The sequence below is a fragment of the Choristoneura fumiferana genome, chromosome 13 (genome assembly GCF_025370935.1).
Source record: "Choristoneura fumiferana chromosome 13, NRCan_CFum_1, whole genome shotgun sequence".
NCBI classification, from domain to species: Eukaryota; Metazoa; Arthropoda; class Insecta; order Lepidoptera; family Tortricidae; genus Choristoneura; species Choristoneura fumiferana.
In genome coordinates this window covers 14,118,634-14,143,838 of record NC_133484.1, presented here as the reverse complement: position 1 = coordinate 14,143,838, position 25,205 = coordinate 14,118,634, and the positions used below count along the sequence as shown (strand labels likewise).

The following is a 25,205-nucleotide window of genomic DNA, read 5'->3' as shown; positions in this document are numbered from 1 at the left end:
TTTGTTTTGTTTACTTAAGAATAAAAAGTGGTAACGATAACACAACTTTATAGAAACGTCTATGTTTTATGTCCGATCCTGGAAGGACCTGAGAGACGTTATTATGTTAGAATGAGAAGGAAATACACGACACTCCTCTCAGTGAAACATATATTTAATCGCATCCCTCAGGTTGACAGACACAGCAGGACTACACTAGGAACTCGAAGTTCGTATCGTACCGTCCTCTCGCTCTCGTATTAAATAGTATGAGTGTCAGAGGGACCCCACGACACGCACTTCGAGTTTCGAGTTTCGTAGTAGCATGACCCGGTGATTTGCCCCTAGACATAATTCTTTATAGCTATAGCTATATCATTTTAGCTGTCGTCATTTTTATGGCTGTTGCTAAGTAACTACCTAAGCTATTTCCTCTTCAATTGTGTACAAATAGGAATAATAATGACATGGTGTGTGTACATATGTGTCTCTGTGTGTGTGCGTTTACGGTAATCCCAGTGCCAATGTGTAAATTTTCGACAAAAAACTAAATCGGTTTTTCAGTACCACTTTATCAAAGGAGGTATAATTTCATATGACACAAGAATCATTGTAATTTGACTCTACCATAAAGTTAGATTATAGTCAATATGTTTAGACTTTGATTCATAACTAAGGGCCCCCATATTACTACAGTAATTTTACGTAATTTTTATTTTTAATCTATCTTAGGTATATTATAATTTGAAAAAAAAACAGCTAAGTTTCTTGGGGCGCATTCTTCTTGGCAATGATTGTTTTTTCGATAGCGCTGGTAAAAGTTTTGATTTTGAGACTTATTTACATTGCTGTAGGTTCAACGTGATACTCGTGTTCTTTATTAAGTTGCTACCTATAGCAAATCAATAAGAAAAAGTTTACACCTTACTGTATAATGAAACTTCAGATGGATACAGTTTAATATTTACTTTAATTGCGTAGCACCAAGATTAAAATGAAGCAAACATTTTGTAACAAGAGTCATAATTAAAAACTCTTACACTACACCTACTAATAGGTACAAAAACAGGAAGACACATTTTACTTATTGTACAAGGTACGCGCGCACCAACCATCATAACACTTCAATAAAATTAAACAACAAAAAAACAGTCACATAGTTAAACATTGCATTTAAGACATGATAAAGTATAGAGTGCCATAACAATAATAAAGTATACATCGGTAAACAGGAATGGTAGATAATTAAAAAATCCCCTGATTTCTAAAACTTTAAAATCTCACTGATGACGATAGGAAAACCTATACCAGGGTCTGCCCGCCGGGAATCCGCCTAAACTGATTAAAACCGCTTTATATCCACGTAATAAAATCAAAAAAGACGTCTAAGCCAAGTGCGAGTCAGTAGATGTGAGAAACCCCTAAGGAATGGTCGTCAGTAGCGGAAATGAACACTAAGTTATTGTATTTATGGGTAATATGAATCTACTCATAGGTAGAATTATCCATTCTGAAACACTTTTAACGCCCACGCCATCAGTGGCAATACTGGTAACCTAGCATCTTTGATAATGATGACTTTTGATTTCAACCACTCACACTGAAATCTATGTAGGTATACATTTGTACATAAACGTTATATGACGCCGTTGACACTCAAATATACACAATAACGACTATGAAGGTTGATACACAGTTTTTTGTCAGGAGTTAAAAGTTATTTTACATAATAATACCTACACATTAAAAATAAAAACAAAACAACGAGTAAGTAATAAATACATATAACAATACAATTTTATCGTGATAGGGATCACAGGTACAGCCTAAAGAGCATTTTTGTTCTTAATTCTATGTCTTAATTAATTAAAACAGTACTTAAATAATACGAGTACCTAAGTAAAATAATGATTTATTATGATAATTAGTCAACATGATAATATCGACAAAAATACGATACTTTATTTATAAAACATAATATAACATGGTTTATTTCAACCGCAAACGTATAAAATGATTTAAATAATTCTATTTCATAAGACGGTGAAAAATAATCGGATAAAATAGTCATCAGACTAATAGCTTATTAATTGATTGCTTCATTTTGAAATAACACTGGCAGGTGAAGCTGACCAAAAATAAGTAGCTTGTACCTAAACTATAAAACTATGGATGTCACGGATAAAAGACTGCAATAATCACGGGTGATAACAGACATCGAAAGCAGTAAAACTACTTTAAAACATTTTTATAAAACATAATACATTAAAATAAATTAATATTTACATAACTTTCCAATTTCATATGTACAAGTAGTAGAATGAACACTTAGGTAGTTTTTTTCTCTTATATCCTATTGGTAATCTGCACCACCGGCCTGTCTTAACGACGAACAATTAAACTAAGATTTTTAGTTCATTAATATAAGTTTTTATGATGATGAAGATGATTAGAAAGGCTAACGAGTCGATTATAAAGGTAGTTAACACTGCTATTTTGAAATTGGGATAAAAATTCTTAAAATATAAATTGTAAACATTTTGAGATATAATCATAACAGTTATTGATTAAGCCTTGAAGTTTGTCCACTCCCTTATATCGTTTTGTTAGGCTTTCTTTTGTAATGCTCATAATAAATTAAATGATGTGTGTGATTATGGTTTATGATTTATATGTTTATGATGTAACAATCATGAATAAAGGTTTGCACTGTGGGTAAACGTAAAAAGCTACAGTCCTCTTTGCGTTAAGCACTAAACGAAGTAAAGGACAGGACGAGAATGCTGAAAAATTTAATTATTTTTAACATAAATGATATATGACGTGCGACGATACTACATTTAAATGGAAAAAAAAGGAAATTGAAAAGAATAAAAAAGAGGAAAGAACATCAGTATGTTCTTTAAAAGATCAAAATAGAGAAAAAAATAAAATTTAAGAAAAAGTTGACGAGGTTTACATATTGTGAATTAATTATAAAGTAAGTAAAATTGTTAGGTACTCGATTTTTTATTTATTTCTATAATTGGTACGAGGTGTGACAAGTTAATTGAAATGAATGAGTTAAATATTATGATTTACTTAATGAATTTGGAATCGCACTATGGCTTGATAAATGAAATGAAATAGGTATATGCGTAAAATTAATGATGGGTATTAGTCCTTACAGTTAAGATTATTAAAATTATTATTGTATATAAATTAGACGTATCAACATATCTACAAATCGTGTATAACTTAGATACCTAAACACTTATAATTAGTTAAACACTCAAGTAGGTACCAACTAGATAACTTTATAAAACATAACTTAAAAAAACTATTTACATTCGGAAATAATACAAACTAACACCTAATTGTATTTTCTCATCAAATTATGTAAAATAAATAGTATCTTCACTTAAAACCAGGGACTATGTCAGGTATGACATATCTACGATCTTAATTTTTATATTTTGGATTCGTTAAGAATTTACCGAGATCTATTATAAATACAGGTATGTTCCTGCATCAATATTATCGTTACAGTATTTTACGTGAACTTCTTCTTTTTCGTAACTTCTTTTTATTTCAGCAAGACTATCAATGCTTTTAATACTTTGGAAATTTTGCGGAAAAAGTCTAACAGCTGAGATTCTTGTAGCAGAAAATTATAATTTCCCTAAACTACAAACTACAAAGATTTCCATCTACCTACCTCCTTAATTTTTTGATAAGTATTTTTTTTCTGACGGTGGGATTCGTTAGCCTAATTTCCGCAAAGGCAGGAATCCTTTAGGTTGGACCTTAGCCACGGCAGGTACCTGGTAACCCTCGTGTAAACGCCAGGGTATCCCGGCCGTCCGCATCCCACTCCCCATGACACTATGCCTGAAACAGAATACGATTTTTGACTATTTTTTTTATATTTAAAGCAAAGCTATGCGTGTCATCGAACAGAAATTTTTTCAAGCTGCCTTACAAATACAACAGATCTGAAATTTAAGATTAGACAGAGAAGGAAAAACTACTATTGCACCGAAAAAAGAGTTTTAGAAAGAGAACAAAAAGTTTTTTTTCAAAAAAAACACCTTAAAATAAATTTTCAATCGATATTTTCTCTGTAAGGCTTAGATTCTAATTAAGCGATTCGCAGATAGGTAACATCAAAAAATCCTAAGAAAATCATGATGTCTACGGCAAGCATTTTGTGATGTCCGTGACGGTTTGTTTTTCGTTATAACCATTAACATTATCACTTTTTTGACAACAGTCTATAAGAGCTACATTTCAAATGGTACAGGAATCGTCTATATATCCTATGTTTTAATTTGATACAAATCCTTCGGGCCGTTAGTTATTGCGTTACGCATTATTAAGAAACATCAAAACATCTTCACAAATCTTCTCACTTATTTAGGTAACCTATAATATAATATTTTCCAGAGCAACCTTTGAAGGTTTTTTCTAAAGCACTTACTACATAAAGTCTCTTAATTTTCTCAACCTCGAGAAACTGATTGTGCTAGGCAAGATAGAGGGGAAAAGGCCCAGAAGACGGTCACCAACCCGATGGTCGGATCAAATTAAGGCGATCACGGAGCTCACTTTACATGCAGCTCTGAAACCGGTTGAGGATAGGGGTGTGGAAGTAGTTCGTCAACGTCTCCGTAAAGACTTATCAAGACGGGCATGACCTTCAGAAATTAAGAACACGACGAAGAAGAAGAAAATTTTCTCACAGCGTTCTACTGCCATGTATGTAACTCTCCTTCTGAGAGCCTTCGATTCCAAGGGGATATTATTGTTTTGCCCACATAGTGAAATTTCGGTGTTCTAATATTAAAACTGCATAGCTTACCAACAATCTGAAACTTGTCTCCTTTTTGTACCAGCAGTGGCCCTCCACTATCGCCTTGGCACGAATCTGTGGCAGCACGACCAGCACATAACTGAAACAGTAAATAGAAGAACATGACATGTGGTGACATGATGGTAAAACTATAGTGAATAATCTCCAGGGACCACATACTTGGAATCACAATCGTTTTCACCACTTCTTTCTATCACACGGCATAAGATGAGGTAGAAAGAGACGGTGAACGCGATCGCCATCTCAGAGCGTAGGACAAAATAACCACAGGATCAAACGAACATGCGCTAAGGACCTACCGAAATACGTATACTCGTACTTTAGAGAAGATAGAAGCTACAACCAGCTTCAAAATTAGTTAGTTCAGCTACAGTCACAATTGCAATTTTTAATTTGAGGCCCACTCGATATCAAATATTTGTCATCTATTACTTAACCTCATCTTTACATCTCCTCCGCCACCGCCTCCTTGGAAAAGATCTGCCGACAAGATCGAAACTAGTCCGGCTGTTCCTGACTTTCAATCGTGAGATGAACCGTTTCATTTTTGTATTTTTTTGTGATTTGTCATCTTGTACGAGAATTCAAAGGATTTTTTTTACAAAATCCCTAGATCACAAATGAGAGATCGTGACCTCGTGACATATGAGGTCTAAAGAAAAAACTTCATGTTCTTTTGATTACAATATAACGGACAGATGGGCACACGAGTGATAGCAATTAGAGCTCCGTTTAGACCAGTGGCGGACTAACAGTGCGGTGTGCAGCGCCTTCCTTCAAATGTCCACGAGCTCTCTTGATCAGGTCCTCAATTAGCCTAAAAATATAATAAAGTAGTACTTATATCGACTTCTAAGTCTTGAGGCTCAGTCAAATCTGCCACCCCGCGCCTCGAAAGAGCTTAGTCCGCCACTTGTTTGGACCCTTCGGGTACGGAACCCTTGAAACAATTGAAAGCATACCATGTTATTCGTGATTCGAGAGGCTCGGTACTTCATGCCGCGGCACTGTGTGAGCGAGAGGATGGGCACTCGCACCTCTTGCACCACGGCCGGCAGTTGCCCGCCCTCCGATGTGCGACCCCACCCTACCACGATGCCTTCTTTGCCTGAAGGATCTATGCCTGTAAACGTTACCACAGATAACTTAATACTTATACAAGAAAAATAATTCCGGAATATCCAACAGATAGATAGTGTTAGTTTAACTGAACACTACTAATTTGCCTGATTTGCAATTTGGTAAATTTTGGCACACCGCGGGATATCAAGTAAACATGTTATGGATAAAATACTAAACCAGCAATAATAAGTAAACTGTTCGATTTTGTTTTATTTAAATGCTGTTTATATTGAACTAAACGAATTTCTTTGCTCACCCGCGACATTATGATAGCTAATTTAAGCTTATGCAAGATATGCGTGTTCATGCAGTTCCTCCACCTACACACTGTAAGAACACACACAAATCACACAAACCCATCTATCACCACTACCACACTACACTGACGCGTTTCGAACTCAACCAGAGCTCATCCTCAGAGCAACACAACCGTACACCATCCTACCAGATGTTAGACTCTAACATTAATATGGACCTCCGCAAAGTAACGCCTGATTCAATAAATTATTTATTTTTATTTACAAAATAGACGAAATCTAATAAGCAGCGTTTATTATAATTTTTTGTTTAATTGACAAAAGAAACGGTGAAGGAAAACATCGTGAGGAAACCTGCACAAACCTGCGTAGCAATTCAATTGTATGTGTGAAGTTCCCAATCCGCACTGGACCCGCGTGGGAACTACAGCCCAAGCCCTCTCAGCGGGGAGGCTCTGCTGCCCTTATCAAGGCTTTTTTTATTAGTGGGTTTTTTTTATTATGCTGACTGCGACAGGATTCTGCCGAACGTCACGCACAAACGGTTAAGTAGTGTCCGACCGAAACTGGTTTTTACGACCGAAACCGAATTTCAGCAACGGTTTCAGTTTCGGCCGAAACCGAAACTTCCTTGCAAGGATCATATTTTGAGGGAAAATAAAGAAAACGTTGTTATAATCATTCAGTCTTAGTTTTGTTATCTTTAAATAATTAAATAATAATTTAAATCACATGCTCTATGCAGTCTACGACATTTTTACTTATTGATAATCAACATAAAACTATTATGTTATGATAACAATCTTTTAAGGAAAAAATATTATTTGCGCCTTGAAAATATTTAAAATAGGTGAGGTGCTTAGTTGAGTAGGTAGAGTCTTCTTTTGAATATTATTCAACATAAAATTACTTATTTAAGTTGTTACCTAATATCACAATAAGTAGGTACTTAATATTTAAGTAATAAACAAAACAAAACAAATCACTTTTATCTTAAGAACAAATTAATTTCTTCTAAATTCAATTCTTCACTTTGTATGACACTTCAGTAAAACAAAAATGTAAAAAACCTAAAAATTTAGATAGGTTAAACTTGATTTAACTATAATCTATGGTATGGATTAGTTTGTTATATTGAATTATTTTTTGATGTTTACTCTTATGCTATAGCACGTGATGAAACCTACCTGTTGAATTTTTTTCGTCTTCTATGCTTTACATCATAACAATAAGCTATGGCCTGTCAAGGCTGTCAAACTAAACGTCATCGCTCTCTTATTTTCTAACCTCGAAAGCTGGTAGGTACGTGTGAATTTGTGTCGTCCTCTGATATTAATTTAAATCAATAATAATTTCATCAATCTATATGTATAAAGTGTTTTATTTAATGTGATTTGGACAATATAATTGAATCCTGAATATCTGGCCATAATTATTTATTACCACCCGCCACGCACCTTGCGCACTCTTATTGCTACACTACCGAATTCAAAATAAATCACACGAAAACTCACAACAAACAAAACGAACTGCAAACACAAGCCAGTCACGACATGATTAGGTACGTTGACGCGGCAAAACGTCTTCATCGCTAGGTTGGATGGAAATCAACGCGCCGAACATGATCGTAACCATCACAGCGCAAGAACTCCCGAATGCAGTTTCGGTTTCGGTCGTAGTTTCGGCAGGTTTGCCGCCGAAACCGAAACTAAACCGAAACCCGTTTTTTGCCGAAACTCGATCGAAACCGAAACCGAACTTTCGGTCGGACACTACGGTTAAGATATACTTAGTCTTAATTCATCAACATCATTTAGCCTATATACGTCCTGCTGTATACATATAGGGACGACGTCCTGCTGGGCACAGGCTTCCTCTCAGAATTCTCATGTCGACTTCTGGGCTTTTCTTTCTGGGCTTCGGCCGTAGTTCCCACGCGGGCCCATTGCGGATTGGGAACTTGACATCACACACGCCATTGAATTGCTTCGCAGGTTTGTGCAGGTTTCCTCGCAATGTTTTCCTTCAGTGTAAAGCTTTAAGATATAATTAGAGTTTTTTATTTTGATATTATGTAATAAGATAAAACTCCTTTTCTAACACGAAGCCCGGAATTCCGCGGCAAATCCATATAGTATAATGATTGAGACCCATGAACTTAGTAACTAACTTACTGGTGGGTGGCAGGCAAATGGGTTTGATGATCTTCGAGAAGGTAACTGGTTTCCGTAGTTTGAGCAGGGCTATGTCGTTGTTGTATGAGTCCGCGTCGAAGCTACGGTGACGCACTATGGCGGTGACGGCGCGCATGATGGCGGCGCTTTCTGTCGTGATTGTCTGATCATGGTCCCCCAGGATCACTCTGATTTTGGAGCGCTTCAGTCTGAAATTAAGGAATTATGGAATTAAATATACCTCTTCACTAAATGCTCCACTCATCCAATGAAAGGTTGACTGGTGCAAGTCCCTTAAAGGGATAAGTTCACCTTTTCCGTACCCCAACGTTTGTCAATTTTGTTTCTCTCTTTATTTTTGTACAATAAAAATGTTTACGATTTACTAATCCGGAAGCGCAAGTGAATAAGACGTTCCATGAAGCTGTTTTTTATAATTAGCAACTAAAGCCCCATTTAAATTTATCTGCCGTGTTGTAGCGTCACACACCTGACCGGTATCGGTATCGATTTTATCGGTATCGGTTTTATATGGTTTCGTTCACATTTATCTGATGCAGTGTGTTGTGACGGCTTGTGTTGTGTCGCAACACAAGCTATAGAAAGAGAGAGAAACAGAGAGTATCACAACACAACAACAACAACACGAAAGATAAATGTGAATGCGGATTTCGGCAAATTCAGCATTAAAACCATCCATTCATTACAAAAATTAAAAAGTTTATTGGATTTACCTTCATTTGATTTACCTAATCGATAGCAATTTAGGTATCTATCGTTGAGAAAACTCAGTGTGAATTTTGATTTAGACCTGGATTCTCAATTCTAGATTTGAAAAAAATTCGTCAAAAAAAAAGAAAAAACAAACTTTCTTTGATTGGCTTGGATCAAGCTTGGATGGACTTAAGTACCTATATTTGAAAAAAACTGTCATATCCTATGGATTTATCTGATTTTGACTTATTAACCGTTCGTCGTGTAGAAGATAGACAGCTGATGGCCATTCACACGTTTATTGAATAGATGAATGACAAGAGTAAATCGTCGTCACGCACACAAATGTCTAACACTTGCTTCAATATCCACCAAAAAGACGAGAATTCCGACGGTAATGACATTTGTACACGTTTTAGTATTCCGAAAGCAGTAGTGGAAAGTATTCATGTACCTATTAATATTTATCACTGTTCACTTCAAAACGTATGCGGGTGTGACCGTTCTTGTCAAAGAAAAAAAAACGCGGTATAAAAGTCGTCCAGTTTGATAAAGACTAGACTATATTTTGACAAGCTTGTGCGTGACACTCGGTAGAACCCTGTCGCAGTCAGAATTTGCCGCACTTATCAAAAAAAATCTTGATAAGGACAGCAGAGGCTCCCTGCGACAGTTCCACCGCGTGCATAGAAGTACGACCGTGTCTAGGTATAATCTTGCGACCAACAAAGCAGTGCAAAACTAAGCAGTTGCGAGTTTTCACGCTAACGCAACAAATATCGCGTGCTCGCGAATATTGTAATACCGGTATAGGTGATTTTGATTTATCGAGCCACAAAGATGTATTAACGAGTATTAGAATGATCTACGAGTTCTACGACTTCGGATCAGTGAGCACGCGAGGTATAGTCGGGGCTTAAAGTCTAATCTAAAATCAACCAATTCTTGACGTAGGTAGGTACCTAACTAAATAACTGACTAAATGTATTGTAGTTTAACAAGCGTTCTTGATTGCGTAGGTACTTAATAGTTCAAAACGCGATACATTAAACTTCACTCGATAAAAATATATAGAAACAGTTTAATTTGATCTTTCATCGTTAGTAGTTACTTTAGTAGGTTTACCCACTTTACTTACTTTTCATATGTTATTATTTATAACACTAGCTTTTGCCCGCGGCTTCGCCCGCGTGGAATTCGGTTATCGCGCGCTCGCTGTTCCCTCGGGAACTGTGCATTTTTTTGGACAAAGAGTAGCATATTTTATGTCACTCTCGGGCCCATAAACTATATGTTTCTTTGCCAAAAATCACGTCGATCCGTCGCTCCGTTTCGACGTGAAAGACGGACAAACATACAAACACACACTTTCACATTTATAATATTAGTATAGTATGGAAGTATGGATATGAAAATAAATACGGAAATATCAACCGGGAAAGGGTAAACGTGTATCATTATTTCACTTTCTCTGCCATGGCGTCGTATAGGTAATCATGAGAACCTCTATCCTTGAATTCCTAGGTAATTATTTGACAAAGGTAAATCGGCCATTCATTATTACGAGTAAGTATATCTATCTAGTTACTACGTAATTTAATTATAGAAACCGGAAGTCGCGAAAATTGTTCTATTTAAAACAATTCGCAAGAGCCATAGTGCATACCTACTACATACACAAGTTAGTGAATTGTACTTTATTGATATTATAAAGAGGAAAGATTTGATTGTTGTTTATTTGTTTGTACTGAAACTACTGGACCGATTACGAAAAATTCTTTCTCCGTTGGGAAGCTACACTATCTCCGAGTGACAGGCTATATTATATTTTTAAAAAAATAGGGATCCGTACTAAAACTTCAATAATGTAACCCAAGGTGTAAGAAATAGTCATAGAATGTCTTTCATCGCATGCGCTGCGGGAACTATTTAAAGATAGAACATAAAAATGTTCTACAATATCAAAGACACAATACAATACAGTAGTAAAGGCAGGTCTCCATAGCCATTCAGTTCATCACAGGTGGCGAGGGGATTTTGTTGAGGCTACTCGTTACCACAGTTAGGCGTTGGCTTGGGAAAAAGTAAATGGGGTACCGATTTAGTAATTCAACAAGTAGCTATTCTTAAGTCAGGTTAGTGCGTTAATTATAAGTTTTGTAATAAATAAGAATGTTTGGAATTGTAATAATTTAAGTTTATGTTTATATTTGTGTTACTTACTTCATAGTTTTGTAAGTAGTTAATAGGGTTAAGCTAATAAGGTTTTGTACTGCATTTATCTGACATTTTTGTTACTTATTTGACATTGTAATTTTATTCTAAGTTGACATTGTGAATTGGATTGAAATAAATTTTAATGGCTGATATTAAAGAAAATAGCAATATCTACAAAAAGCTTTGCGATACCGTATACCTATTGTGGGTGTGTCACTATAACTACTTTTTTACATTTGAAAAGTTGATAGAAATGCCAACTAAAATCAGGCCATTTTATTCATACCTTATTCGATCAACCTTTGTATTAATCCTTGTCTAAATAAATCATTTCATATTCAAGACTGTTTCAATACTTGTAGATTACTTTTTGAATTATTCGGCACTTAGATCAATTCCGAAAAACTCAAAGGAGCGAGTTCAGGCTCCAACTTACGACCCTCTGTTTGAAATTTCGAAAAACTCAAGAGGTGCAAGTCCGTGCTCCAACTTCTCTGCCTACCCTAAATCAAATAATAGTCTACCACGACTTAAAAATACAACGTATAATTGTCCTTACTTCCTCACACAATGTGCGGCGGTCAGCACATACTCCTTGGTCAGCAGCGAGGCGCCGCAATGGAACTGTCCGTCATACACGATCCTGGCCATCCACGGGTACCGGTTGGCCCCCGCCGGCATGCCGCCCACGATTCTGTTCTCCTGGTTGGAACCACCGCACTCTGTGAAAGTGAACGCAGTTTGTTGAACCCTAACGGACGGGAAATGTGGCATCTAGAATATCTAGTCTAGATAGCCCTTGGTGAACTTGGTCTCTGCACGTTTTTTATGGTTAGATATATACTAGGGTCTAGTTGGTTATTAGATTAGAGCTGGGTTGTTATTCCTAGATATATTATTTCTGTACGTACACAAAACACTTCAAAAACTGTTTTCCTTTTATATTCATTTCAAAATCAATTCCTAATATTGCGTCTGTTAAATAATGATTAATAGGGTAAAAGAGAAGCATGTAAAATTTCGTAGATTTATTTAACTAAATTGCTTGATTCAATAGCAGACATTTTAAAATGTTATCTGATAATACGCATAAAAAAACTTACTATGAAAGACAGCATTTTGGAATAAAGATTAATTACAAACACTTCTAATTTATGGATTTAAAAGCCTGATGAACAGTAAATAAGACTAAGATCAAATAGTGTAGAACTAAAAAGTACCTACTAAATTATTATCTCATCGGACTTCCTCAATCAATTTGATATCGTATTTCCTGCATCATTAGCCGAGCTCAACGTTTAATGGTGTTCGTACCACCATCGGTTTCATTCACTTTCACTGCGAATGCAGTTCAATGCACATCGGGTCGTTCCTCTGCTCTTGTAATAATAGGTACCTAACAGTTTACTTTGTCTTCGCCAGTTTCTTGCAATACCTCCACAATGCTATCTACAACATTGTTCTCGCAATATCAGCGTAAGTACATACGCGATACACAATTACCTTGTTAGTTTTTATTAGTAATCATGACAACTTATTAAAACATAATACTTGCATCCCATACCTTGAATAGACTATAAAATTGTGAGTAGGTAGGTATCACACGATTCTTAATAGGGATCATTACACACGCATCAGTTTCAATGATGTTGTTGTTTTGACTGTTTAGTCTGGAGATAATTTCATCAAATTCATATGATATGAGGTAATAATAAATAATTAATAGGGAAAATGCTAACTATATATAGGGAATGTTATATCTTGACCACAGGAATAAAATAAACTAACAACTTGGTGACTATAAAAAATTAAAGAGCATGCAAGGTAATAATTATATATAAATTAAATATGAATTTGCAACATGCGCTTACAACAAACAGAAATCAATTACAGTAACTCGCAACACTACAGAACCTTAAACAAACACTAAAAATGTAATTACAGGAATAGTTACATCTGGTATACAATATGGTGTAGGTATCTACCGTGCAACCACTATATACAATAAACACATAGGTACCAGCAAGTGGTGCTACATACGTTGAGTGCTGTGCAACTGTGCATAACACGACTTACCTATCTTTCTACGAGTAGGAAGAGGATTGGCTCTGCCGCATTCTAAAATGTGAATTCGAAGTTACAGTTAGAAATGCTGAATATCTTAACATAGTGTGGATCTGGCATAACATGAAGACTTCAAGTAAGTATTAAGAAATAAGCCAAATTAGAGCTTTTTGCGGGTGCGACTATATCAAGTTTGAAAGTTCTCATAGGCCTGAAAATAGTGCTTTAGGTTCCTTCTTTATCTACAAAACACTGAAAAACTTGTATTTCTATTTTTTCCCTAATAGTTTTGTTGATTATTCTGGAAGATGAAAATTTTGTATAAGATAAGATTACTTTCAGTTTCAGCGGAATTAGACACAGCAGACCAAGAGTTACTAAGAATTTAAAAGTTAAGTACCTTCTTTAAAGTTTTGACTACCAAGACAAATCCACTAATTGCTTACTAGACACGCTCGTTTTACAAGAAAATTACCAAAGTCGCACGCCTGTTTCAGTAAAATGAATACCAAATTAACAACCATAAAAGAATATACTGTCGTAATGTCTCAAAATATGTTGTGTGTCAGTAGGTAATGTCTTGATTTATTTGGAAAATTTAAAAAAAACTGCTTAAATATCATCGTGTCTGGCTGGGAGAAAAGAGAATTTCGTACGGAAGAGCGGTGAATACTTGCCACAGGAGCAATTCTTGACCTGGGTCTCGTCATCTTCATCCTCCACGCTCTGCTCCTCAAGAAGCGGGACCTCCAAACCAAAGATGGCGTCGAAGAGGAACCGTTGACTCCGATTGCCTGATGACACCTGGAATTTTTTAAAGGATACTGTAAATAATTAAAGTTCTGGGGTAGACGGGAAGTCCTATTTAGTTTTACGCACTTCATAACGGCATCTATTTAGACACATGTTGCGATATTCATGCTCGTACCTATATGAAATTTATATCGGTAGCTTATAAAGGGAGTCGCGGTCCAGTTAGATAGACGAAAGGAAACGGAACCGTCAAATGAATCATTAAAAACTGGCATTTATTAATCATATTTATACTTCTTGTATGCACCGTGTTTCATATTAAGTTTTTGAAGAATAAATACATCTCATGAAGCTAACAAAGTAGGTAGGCAGATAAACAAATAAGTCGCACGCATTTTTGGAAATTTTGTGGGAAATTCTGATTGCACAACTGATATTAAAGTGATGTCTGTCACATCATGTTCTCAACATAGAGAAGTAAAAACCGAGACCCAGATATTTTTTGCGAGATAACTGCTGTTCCCAACGGAAATGCACTTACATAAGCATTGTTTATTTAAAGTTCAGTGCGGCTTCACTTTCGCAGCGCACGCGCAGCCACTGCGTATTGCGCAATGCCAAGATAATTGCCCGTAATGTCAATGTTGCTTTCACAATCTTAACAATCGTGTTCCGGTGATCTGGTATGCTATTATTTGCTTTTTTGTAGTTTTTGTTACACTTTCATTCTCATCTGAGAATCGGCAATTTGATGATTCACTACTAAATTGTAGGTTGGTGTTTTCGTTTTAGAAAATTAGCTTGATTTTTCCAAAAATATTGCAATTAGGTATATTATTATACAGTTCAAGTAAATCTGTCTGTAGAATCTTGTCATATTATTTCGTCAGCCGCATTCGTAGCATGAGCCCTGTAAATGCATGAATATGCAACGCATGCGCTTTCCCCAATATGCTTACAAACACGTAATGTGTGACGAAACAACGCCTTCTTGTGCCTTACGCAACACCTTATGACACCAATAATGAGGCTAAGGTTGAAACTTTAACACGAATCAACAGTTACGTGTGATAAATACATATGTAAACAATAATATTGGCTATTTCCGATTTAGTGTATATGCATGGTAGTACGTAACACGAATAAGGTCGTATTTGAATGCATATTATATACACATACAATATCTGCTGTTATATACCATAATGTTATTATATGGTTTTTCGGATGGTAAAATACACGAATCAACTGTGTTAACTGTTTGCTAAACTACTCAATAATTTACCAGCTAAATGCGGACAGTATTCAGTTTCATTTCAATACCATGGTAGTCTAGCTATATCTATCTATTTATTACAATGCATTAATGTCTAATTTTGTCAAAATCACGCGTCTTCGCGGATGGCACTAGGTATATTATTTATACTTACATCGATAAACATTTGCAAGTTAAATTGGTCCTATCGTCATTTTTTCCCAAAATATAGCGATTTACTTTGAAATAAAAATCACTTTTTATTTAATAATATAATAAAAAACCTAATTCGATGAATCTTTACATTATTAATTATTAGAGGACTTTCGTTTGAACATTTTTTTAATGACAACTGAAAAGCGGTCAATGTTCGGTCAATGTCTGAAAGATTAGATCTCTGAAAGGTCACTAGACAATTAAATCTAGAATTTTCGGGAACCTCATCTGTTGACAAAAACACCGTGACCTGATTGATGATTTCAACACCGACCCTGATCGAATACAACAATAAAATTGATTGTTAATAGGTACTTAGTCCAGCCGTCGAAGTTCAATGTCTTCATGTCAGGGCCAATTGAAAATAATTTTGTTAACAATGCAATAGGACTTAAACAATGCATTTTCCACACACACTCTGCATACAATGAGCTAAGGGTATTGCTACGTCTGGCAAATTTGCTTGAACAAAGAAGTTGTTTGATTAATAGATAGGTAAGCACGTGGTTAATTGTCTGACATTATTAAATAGATAAATTTACTAATGAGTAGGTACTTCGTGATCGAGTAGGTAGTTGTGGCAGCCAAGTGGTTTTATTTACGACCTCTGAAGCAGAGGGTCACGGATTCGAACCTGGGCCATCTAACAACGTCCGATCGTCCCTCAGAACATTCATCCCGACGCCGACACTTATTTATAACAGGATTCCACGAAGATGAAAGCTTATATCCAAAATAAATACTTAAATAAAATAAATACAAATATATATCTCGTGTGTGTTAGCGTGATAAGTCCCGTTTGTGGTATTTTGACTATGAGTGAAAATTACGAAAGTTTAAAACGTAACCATTTAATCTGTATGGAATAAACATTATGATAAAGAAAAACCGACTGCCTTATAAACTAAAAGGAAGAAAATAAGTATAGTGGTCTAGAACTCTGTTAAGTACTTAGCTTATTTAAAGTTCAACAGTCGGAACCCATTACTAAGATTTTTTGAGCCAGTCACGATTTAAATAGGTCCCGACTGTTGAACTTTCAATTAGCTATTTAATAGAGTTCTAGACCACTAGACTTATTTTCTTCCTTTTAGTTTTTAAGGCAGTTGAGTTTATGATTTTTAAATTTAATGTTTTATTTTAAACTAGACTTAACCTACTCCGTATACTATCGATGTTGCTCCTTCTTGTTACTAATTAGCAGAGAGCGGAATTTTCATGGCATTTTTTGACCTGTCATAGTGACTTCTCACTTATCGACTCTACCTAAAAGTATGTCGATATATAAATTAGATTGTCGTAAACTTATCATGTTATGTAGAGCGTTCTTTTTACGCATACAAATGGATATGGCTGAAAAGAAGTTACCTAGTTTAAAACCGGAACATATGAAAAAAATACAACTGTTTCTTTAATAGAGACATTAATGGAACATTTGTTAACATTACAATAGAAGAATTCAACATGAAATTGAAATAATAAAACTGAACTGAAATTATTAAATTAGAAATTGTTATCCATTCATTGTTCAATGCATATGTCTATTTCACATTTTCAACTGCTCGAAAGTTAATTGGAAGAGATCGCTCTTTAACTTAAGGCCTCCTATTGTTTACCTCTACTTTTAATCTTTTTTAGTTTCTATGTTGTGTATCGATATGTACTTGTATGTATATCGGAAGTCGATAAGTGAGAAGTCAAAAATGCCATGCAAATTCCGTTCTCTGCTAATTAGTGAATTACTAACATGGAAACCCGTGAAAGACCCGTGTGGTGTCGGGTTAGAATCACACCTCTCCATTTCTTCCGTGGATGTCGTGCCGTAAGAGGCGACTGAGTATATAGTTTAAGGTATACCGTAGGCGACAGGCTAGCAAACTGTCACTATTGTACCGTTTTTGTCAAACTTAAAACCGAAAATTGCTAAAAGCGGCGCCGAAGCGGTAAAGTTTCGTGTGCTCTGCCTACCCCATTTGGGAATACAGGCGTGATGTTTGTGTGTTGTGTAACATGGAATAATTCCTTTAAAACACTGCATTATTATTAACTAGCCTTTAAGTTGGTAAAGGCTTTTATAATAATGCAGTGCAGTGCAGTGGGGCTTAGTTTCGCGTAAACTATTAGGCAGTCGAATTAGTATCTATATCGGGATTTCCCAAAAAATCCCATGGGAATTATCTGCCAAAAATTACATTAACGTTGCATAAAAAACACCAGAGCCAAATTGAATGTTTCTAAATTTTGAGATTATGAGGCTTAATCCCTATCTCATGAAATTCGCATGATTCCTGAAGGCAGACGAAGTCGCGGGCAAAATCGAGTAGGTATAGGTACATTATATTATATACCTACCATATACCTACTAAGCAATTATCAATACTTATTTATTAACTTGAGAATTAAAGAAACCGTCTCATTGTAAGCGGAGGCCTACATATGTCATACAAAGTACCTAATAGCAATTTGTGGTGTACGTAGTCATGCACATGACCATGACTTTGATCTAGTTCTATCTTGAGATGACTATTGATTGACATGTGTGTCACAGCTATTATGTTGAAACCTTTTTTGTGTAATGTGCACTGTTGTTTATATCGTCAGGTTGTTCATAATATAACAAAGCTGCGGCTAACCGAAATATGCGTGAATAATTAATAATTTGATTTTGCGTCTCACGCAACAACGAAGCAGCAGTTATATTTTTGCGGTGACGCTTGATTGCGCTCAATTTATCCACATTCGTTTTGTTGTGTAAGTTTTTTTTTCTCCAAATGCGTAAAAGGTCAGTTGATAATACTTTCCAAAGTATGATTGGACTTTCACAGTTAAAGTTATATGCCTATTAGTTGTGCTCTCGTTTTGCGGGGATCAAAATAATGTAAGAAAGTCTGAGCGCCAGTTGCGTAACTTTTGAGGTCAATATTTTCGTTCAAAAAGCTGATATTATTACACTTATGTAAAGCCCTGTTAATGGAGTCAATTAAGTCGATACATCTCTGACTAGGCTCACTATCTTTTCGGCGAAATATTATTATTATCAAGGAAAACCGTAATGACTTTTCCTTTGAAAAGTTTCCATGGTGGCACATGAATTAAAGTCCTTGACCGTAGGTACATGTATAGTGTAGATAGATAGGTACATACGTAACACTAACTGTGAGGTTTGTTTTGGTGTGTTTGTTTAATTCGAAGAGATACTCACGTTTTTCTTACCCTCTTCTAGATGTTTTTTTTTACTTCGGGTTGATAGCAAGCAAAACCATTTTTACGCCACGCCACCGGTGAGCGAGCTAATAATAGGAACTACATCAATTCATAAAGTCAGTTAGTCAAATTACGAACACCAACGCATATACGGAAACACGCAAAGCTACAACCGAATTCTTACGTAACAGCGGGCATCGTTTAGTGGCCTAGTGCTGCGTAAAGTCAGGAACTAATGAACCAACAAGGTAACATTGCAACGTTGTATTCTTCGAAAATTTATGTTCACAAGTTGCTGAATGCATTAAGATATTTTTCTCAAAAATGTCCGTAAAAGTTGACATTATTCTTTACATATCAGAAGGTGAAGTGCATAGTTTATGGTCAGCGAAAAATTAAAAAGTTAAAAAGATTGCAGGCGCGCTAGCTCGACAATAATGAATTAGCGCGCCTGCAATCAGTCACTTTTTTTTAAAGTTAAAAAGGCCATGGAAATGTTGGCACAAGTCGTATACAGCCAAGTCTAATGGCCGGTATCAGATATTTTGTTGGAACTCCGGACTTTTTCTATTGGGTCTGAAATAGCTTGTGGTGTTTTCGGTGGAAAATACACCTGCAGTTTATTTTTAATGAAAAAAGGCGGGAAAGCATAAGAAAAATATTGGAATAAAATTAAATTTTATAATATATTTTGAGAAAAAGTTTGTTCTATTTCAGAATTATTCACCATTTTTGAGAAAAGCTTTATATTAGTCTCGGCTGGAATAGCAATTGCTGGCTTCGTATTAGTTAATACTCAGCCAGCAATTGCCTACTTCCAGGCCACGACAATAATCTACTATTCCTGGCATTTATTTTCAGCTTGAAATGGTTCGTCACTCCTTATAGTTACCGAATATCATACACCGATCAATAATAAATCCCGACATATTAACTTAAGCTATATAGGTTAGATTGGCCTAAAGCAGTATTTACTGTTATTGATTTTCAGCAATGTGACGCAAGGTCGACGCGGAGCTCCTATTCCACCCAGTTATGGCGCTTCGCGCCTTGTCGCAATTCTAACCTAACCTAACCTAACCTAAGTATGCAGGCTAATTTATCTAAATTGATTGATATTAATTCGAGATACAAAATCAAGATTCCGATTATTAAAACCACGAAGTTTATTTTTCCGAATGTCATACTTCCGAATTAGCGATGTCATTTCGGAAAATTGATAATCGGAATACTGTACTTACTTAAACTGTACCTACTTAGCTTAAACTCACTCTTTGTCGGACCCTAACTGGTTATTCCTCTCATCTACTCAAAGGTTGACTGGTAGAGATCCCTTAAAGGGATATAAGTCCGCCTTTGTACAAGTATCTCAAAGTTTGTCAATTGTGCTTTGTTTCTTTTCTTTTGCACACTAAAGAGTTAACATACTTACATACATACATACATACATCGGGCCGATAACATTTCGTGCTTTTCATTCTTCGGAGTTTTAAGAATCGGATATTAAATAAATCGATATTTTGAAATTCGGTAAAATTCATTTCGTATTTTTAAGTAATTGGAATTATATGTATGCCTAAGGAATTATGAAAATCGGAGTTTTGAAAATCGGAATTAGCAAATTCGGAATAAAATATTTCGGAGTATTTGGGTGTTCCCCCTATTGGTTTTGATAGAAATTTCCACTTAACACACACTTTCAGAAAGTTCTATATCTTATTATCTATTGGTGCTACGCCATAGCAAAAAAACCGGCCAAGAGCGTGTCGGACACGCCCGAAATAGGGTTCCGTAGCCATTACGAAAAAATTAAGTAATATTTTTCTAAGGATTTCGTATTTTGTACGGAATTTTATACCTTAGGCTGCTATTTACTCTTAAACTACTAATAATTCTCAAGAAAACTTAACCGTCATAGTTTTCCTTGTAAGTTTGACATACTACTACACTACCATCCCGAATTTTTCAAATTTTTCCACCCACCGGTTTAGATTTTAGAGGGGGGGGACGCTCGATTTTAATGAAAATTTGCACTTTCAAGTTGAATGTGAGAGGTACTCTAAAAAATTTTTTTTATTTTTTTATTGTACCATTTTGTCAGCATTGTTTACATATATTCATGCAAAATTACAACTTTCTAGCATTGATAATAGTCCCTGAGCAAAGCCGCGCTCGGACAGACAGACAGACACGGCGAAACTATAAGGGTTCCGTTTTTGCTATTTTGGCTACGGAACCCTAAAAAATAAGAACAATATCTTCTTACGTCACCAAATGTAACATTTTAATATATAGCTAAGTGTTACACGAAAGTGGGCGCCGTCTAGTCCAAGTTCGATCCTTAAGCATAGACAAATGCGGTCACTATTCGTGAGGAAACGCTCCTGCCACGTGTTCTTATGTAACTTCATAATAAGGCAACGCGTAACAGCGAAAGTGGTGCACTTCCGCTTCATCTATCAGACCTAGTTATTACGATTCTTTCTATTTTTTCCGTTCGGCGTATGAAGTCTGTGTAACACAAACACAACCACTGATTAGGTACGATGTGGTATAATCCACAGTAATAATTATCCTTCTGTACCTTCAACAACGGTTTGTTCTTTTATATAAATGGGTTCCACAAAAAACAAGTGGGTCTACTTAGCCTAGCCTAGGTTAAGATACCAAGAGCTTTTGATAAGTGAGGAGGACTCCCACCTAAGGACAGAACAACAGCTACACGAGAGGCGGTTGATTGCAATTGCGTCGCAATGGAGGGCTAAGATAGAATACCTGTTGTGCCTATAATTTCACCGTCACCGGCTGTCCTCTCAACTGAATACAATACAGCAACGCAAGAACTGCTGCTTGACGAAATAAGTAGGTAACAATTAAGAGATAGAGAATTAAGAGAGAGATAATAGAAGATGGACCTTGTACATAGGCCGTTTCATTCGTTCTATGAGGGAGACCTATCCAAGGGTGGACGCTTTGTAGCCGATGATGATTAATGATTATTCATTGTTACTAGGTATTTGTTACGTTCGAACCGCGAGTAACGATTAATAAAGATTAGAATTTAGTTGTTATAGTCTTCCGAATACATTACGAGTAGGTAGGATGAAATTGGACCTGTATATCTATCTACAGCTGAGTTAAGTAGGTATATGGCAAATTTTATGTCATTAGCAATAACGGCATGCCAAACACTAGCTAATTTAGGTACCTTACCTTACCTATGCTTAGTGTAATGTAATCCATTGAGAAATGCAAACAAAAAAAAAACAAAAGAACTTGAAAGAAATTACATTGATTGTCATGATTTTATTAAGTAAGGTGCTATAGCTAACTACCATATTTAAAATAAGATATAAACACTTGACGTTAAGGAACTCCTACTTAATAACCTGTAATTCGCTTCAGAACTACTTGCCCTGCGGTGATACCCAACGGGCCGACCAAACAGCAAGAAATAGCGTACTTAGCTTGGCTGTCGGAAAGTAAAAGTGCATGATCGGTGTCAATGCACGAGTGCAATTCACTGCAGGCTGAGCGATGCACGTGTTAACAGACAGTATAAACATGTGCACCTGACGGAGGAAGGACATAGGGTACCTATACTTATGAACTGTTAAAATTTAATTTAAATTCTAAAATGCATTTTAATTTTAATTATACTCTTGAAGGTTCTTTTGAATTAGACTATTATAGTTTACTAGCGACAAGAGGAAAGTGGACGATTAATAAAGAGAAGGTTCTTGAAGTAACTTCTTAATTGGCGCTTATAGTAGGTATAGGCACAATTTATAGAGTTATAATCTATTTCTTATTCTAACTAAATTTAACTTTAACGTAACTTCGACTGACTTTTCCTTAACGAATCTATACAAGCGGTCGAGTTGAGAATAATTATCTGTCGAAGGATATTTCAGCCAGAATTACAAACTCACATGGTTATCGAGCGCTGCGATGTCCGGCGAACTGATCTCCCTGGCGTCGGCATCAGCAACAAGAACCACAAACACGATGGCCACTGTTGTCCATGGGCACATTGTCGCGAGGGGCCGGGACCGAAGGCGCGTCTACAATAACCAGAGCCACCATTTATTAGCGCGGCATCTCGATTACTGAACGACTCGGTGAAGGCATCGTGGTGCGGACGGACGGCCGCCACGGCGCCGAGCCCGCTGTGCGCCCCTCGGCCACACCACTTGCACTTTCACTTCGTGCCAAAATCGCAGCCCCACTGCCCGGCGCCTGCGCTGCTATACTCAGCCCGTTCGCAAGGCTTACCTACCTACATTGTTGCTTACATAAACATGTGTAATAGCTAGTCTGTAGATACTAGGTAGCAGCTTCTAGTGAGACTGATGCGATGTATTTTCATGGTAAAGGATGATTTATCCACACCCATATAGTAAATCCTCAATTATGCGTTCAAAAACCATAGGTAATGACCAGCATTACGACATTGGATTCTATTATGAACAAGGCTGTATCGTAATGGTCATAACGATACAGAAATCTGTATCGTAATGGGATTTCAAACATCATTACAGCACGGGAGGTGGAGGCGCCGCGACCACGTGCACGTGGACGTGCTGCAGCAGCAGGTGGTCGCGCGCGCAGCTCGTGGGGCAGACATACCTACCTAGTTCTCGTTAATGCAGGTCATTCTCAACGGTTCTTGAACACATGATAGAGGATTTAATATATGGATATAGATAAAATATTGTATGCAACTGTACGTAATTAGAAAATTTTCTCGCGTTTAATTCATGTTGACGTGACACAGACAATTTTCATTTTGCCGCCAAATCGTAAAACAAATGACAAATGAATGAAATACATACTCAAAAATATTGGCAGAGTTCCATTTTCAAAAATTAAACTTACATTTTTATTATATTGTTTACAAGTGGCCAGTTCTAAAAACTTTCAGTGTCGCCTCGTATGTCCAAGGTTTAAAATTTCTAAGGGTCAAAACGTCCAAGGCGTCAATATTTCCAAGGAGTCAATATGTCCAAGGAGTCAAAATGTCCAAAGTGTCAAAATGTCCAAGGTGTCAAAATGTCCAAGTTGTCAAAATGTCCAAGGTGTCAAAGTGTCCAAGGAGTCAATATGCCCAAGGTGTCAAAATGTCCAAGGTGACAAAATGTCCAAGGTGTCAAAATGTCCAAGGTGTCAAAATGTCCAAGGTGTCAAAATGTCCAAGGTTTAAAATGTCCAAAGAGTCAATATGTCCAAAGGAACCACTGTTATATGTCCTAAAAGCTAACATGCCCAAAGAGCTGAATTGTCTGAGGGGTATTTTTTACCAGATTACGCAAATTACATAATTAGGTATGCCAAACTTCAAGTCAATCAGACTACTGGAAGTTGCAGAGGCGTCTTTACCTATAGTATAGTGCAGGGTGTGCGTTGCACACGGGTGCAGCGGTGTTAGGGGCGCCGGCCGCGGCACATTGTACCTGAATATTTTGACCGCGCGCTTCCTAGATGGCGCTAAAGTAATAATTGCACACGGGCGCTACATGGGCTAAAGACGCCGCTGGGAAGTTGTTCGAATTTAACTTGCAAGATCAGACAACGTGACAGGTGAAACTAAATAAAAGCTTGTAAAATAAACCATGATTTTAAGAAAATTATCTCTTTAACCGGGTATATGAAAAAATAATACCCGGTACCCGAGTTTAAAAAAAAAGTCGGGTACGCGAAAGCCCTAGTTCCTAAGACCTGAGAGTACTAAGAGTGAAATAATTAAGTAGTAAGTACAATGTATTTATTTATTCAGGTATTAATTTCATTTAATTAGGTACACCTACAACTAAGAATGTATAAAAGAAAAAGAAAAAGAAAAGAATGTGTGTAAGAATGTATTTATATGTATTTTTATGTGTATCGAATATGTGTAAATAAATGTTTCTCTCTATCTCTCTCTCTCTTAAGAATGTTAAATGTAGACTCGAATGCTTTCTTCTTTTTTGTGAAGATTCAAATGAGAAAGAAACAGAAAACCGATCTTTTGTTTCGAGCTCCGAACGGTAGGTATTAGCAGAGTAGTTAAATTGAACACATACCTACCTGCATTAATATCTCCAACAGAGGAGCTTGCAAAAATATCTGACACGTCCTACCGGCCCTAGAAATAGTCATAGGTATCAGATATTTATGCACCCTTTGCTGTGTCAAATATTGGTGCTGGTGACTGAAGGTAGGTACCTACATTGCAATGCACGTCAATCCAATACCATTCACACACACTTATTGAAATTTATCGATTGATATCGGGTATAGGTAGAGTCATTCACGATGACGCGTACCGTGGGTCTTCGTGGATGGCACTAGTCATAGTTTGCGTCCAATACAGACAAAAAATAAACATAAACCACTAAGTTGGCGAGGCGAATGCTCTGCTA

The 25,205-nt window shown here is 36.3% G+C and overlaps 1 protein-coding gene across 2 annotated transcripts; it reads right to left on the bottom strand.

Annotated features, from left to right (window-relative positions):
• Positions 1 to 928: 928 nt before the first annotated feature.
• Positions 929 to 23,066, bottom strand: LOC141434120 (trypsin-1). 2 transcript variants are annotated; one of them, XM_074096407.1, is made up of 8 exons: positions 22,737 to 23,066; positions 14,057 to 14,183; positions 13,392 to 13,433; positions 11,875 to 12,037; positions 8,385 to 8,593; positions 5,794 to 5,954; positions 4,820 to 4,910; positions 929 to 3,849 (listed from the first exon to the last, which is right to left on the bottom strand). In XM_074096407.1, the coding sequence occupies exons 1-8, from the start codon at positions 22,836 to 22,838 to the stop codon at positions 3,728 to 3,730; spliced, it is 1,017 nt and encodes a 338-aa protein (XP_073952508.1). In that variant the 5' UTR covers positions 22,839 to 23,066; the 3' UTR covers positions 929 to 3,727. The 2 variants fall into 2 exon arrangements, with proteins under 2 accessions (XP_073952508.1, XP_073952509.1); XM_074096408.1 differs by lacking the exon at positions 13,392 to 13,433.
• Positions 23,067 to 25,205: the final 2,139 nt, after the last annotated feature.

Bases quoted from the DNA above. Each gene is read 5' to 3' on its own strand.
- LOC141434120 (XM_074096407.1), bottom strand. From the start codon at position 22,838: ATGTGCCCATGGACAACAGTGGCCATCGTGTTTGTGGTTCTTGTTGCT. The intron at 14,184-22,736 runs GTGAGTTTGTAA...AAAAAATTCCAG, and splicing joins TCGCAGCGCTCGATAACCAT to GTGTCATCAGGCAATCGGAG. The intron at 3,850-4,819 runs GTAAGCTATGCA...ATTCTGTTTCAG, and splicing joins AGACAAGTTTCAGATTGTTG to GCATAGTGTCATGGGGAGTG.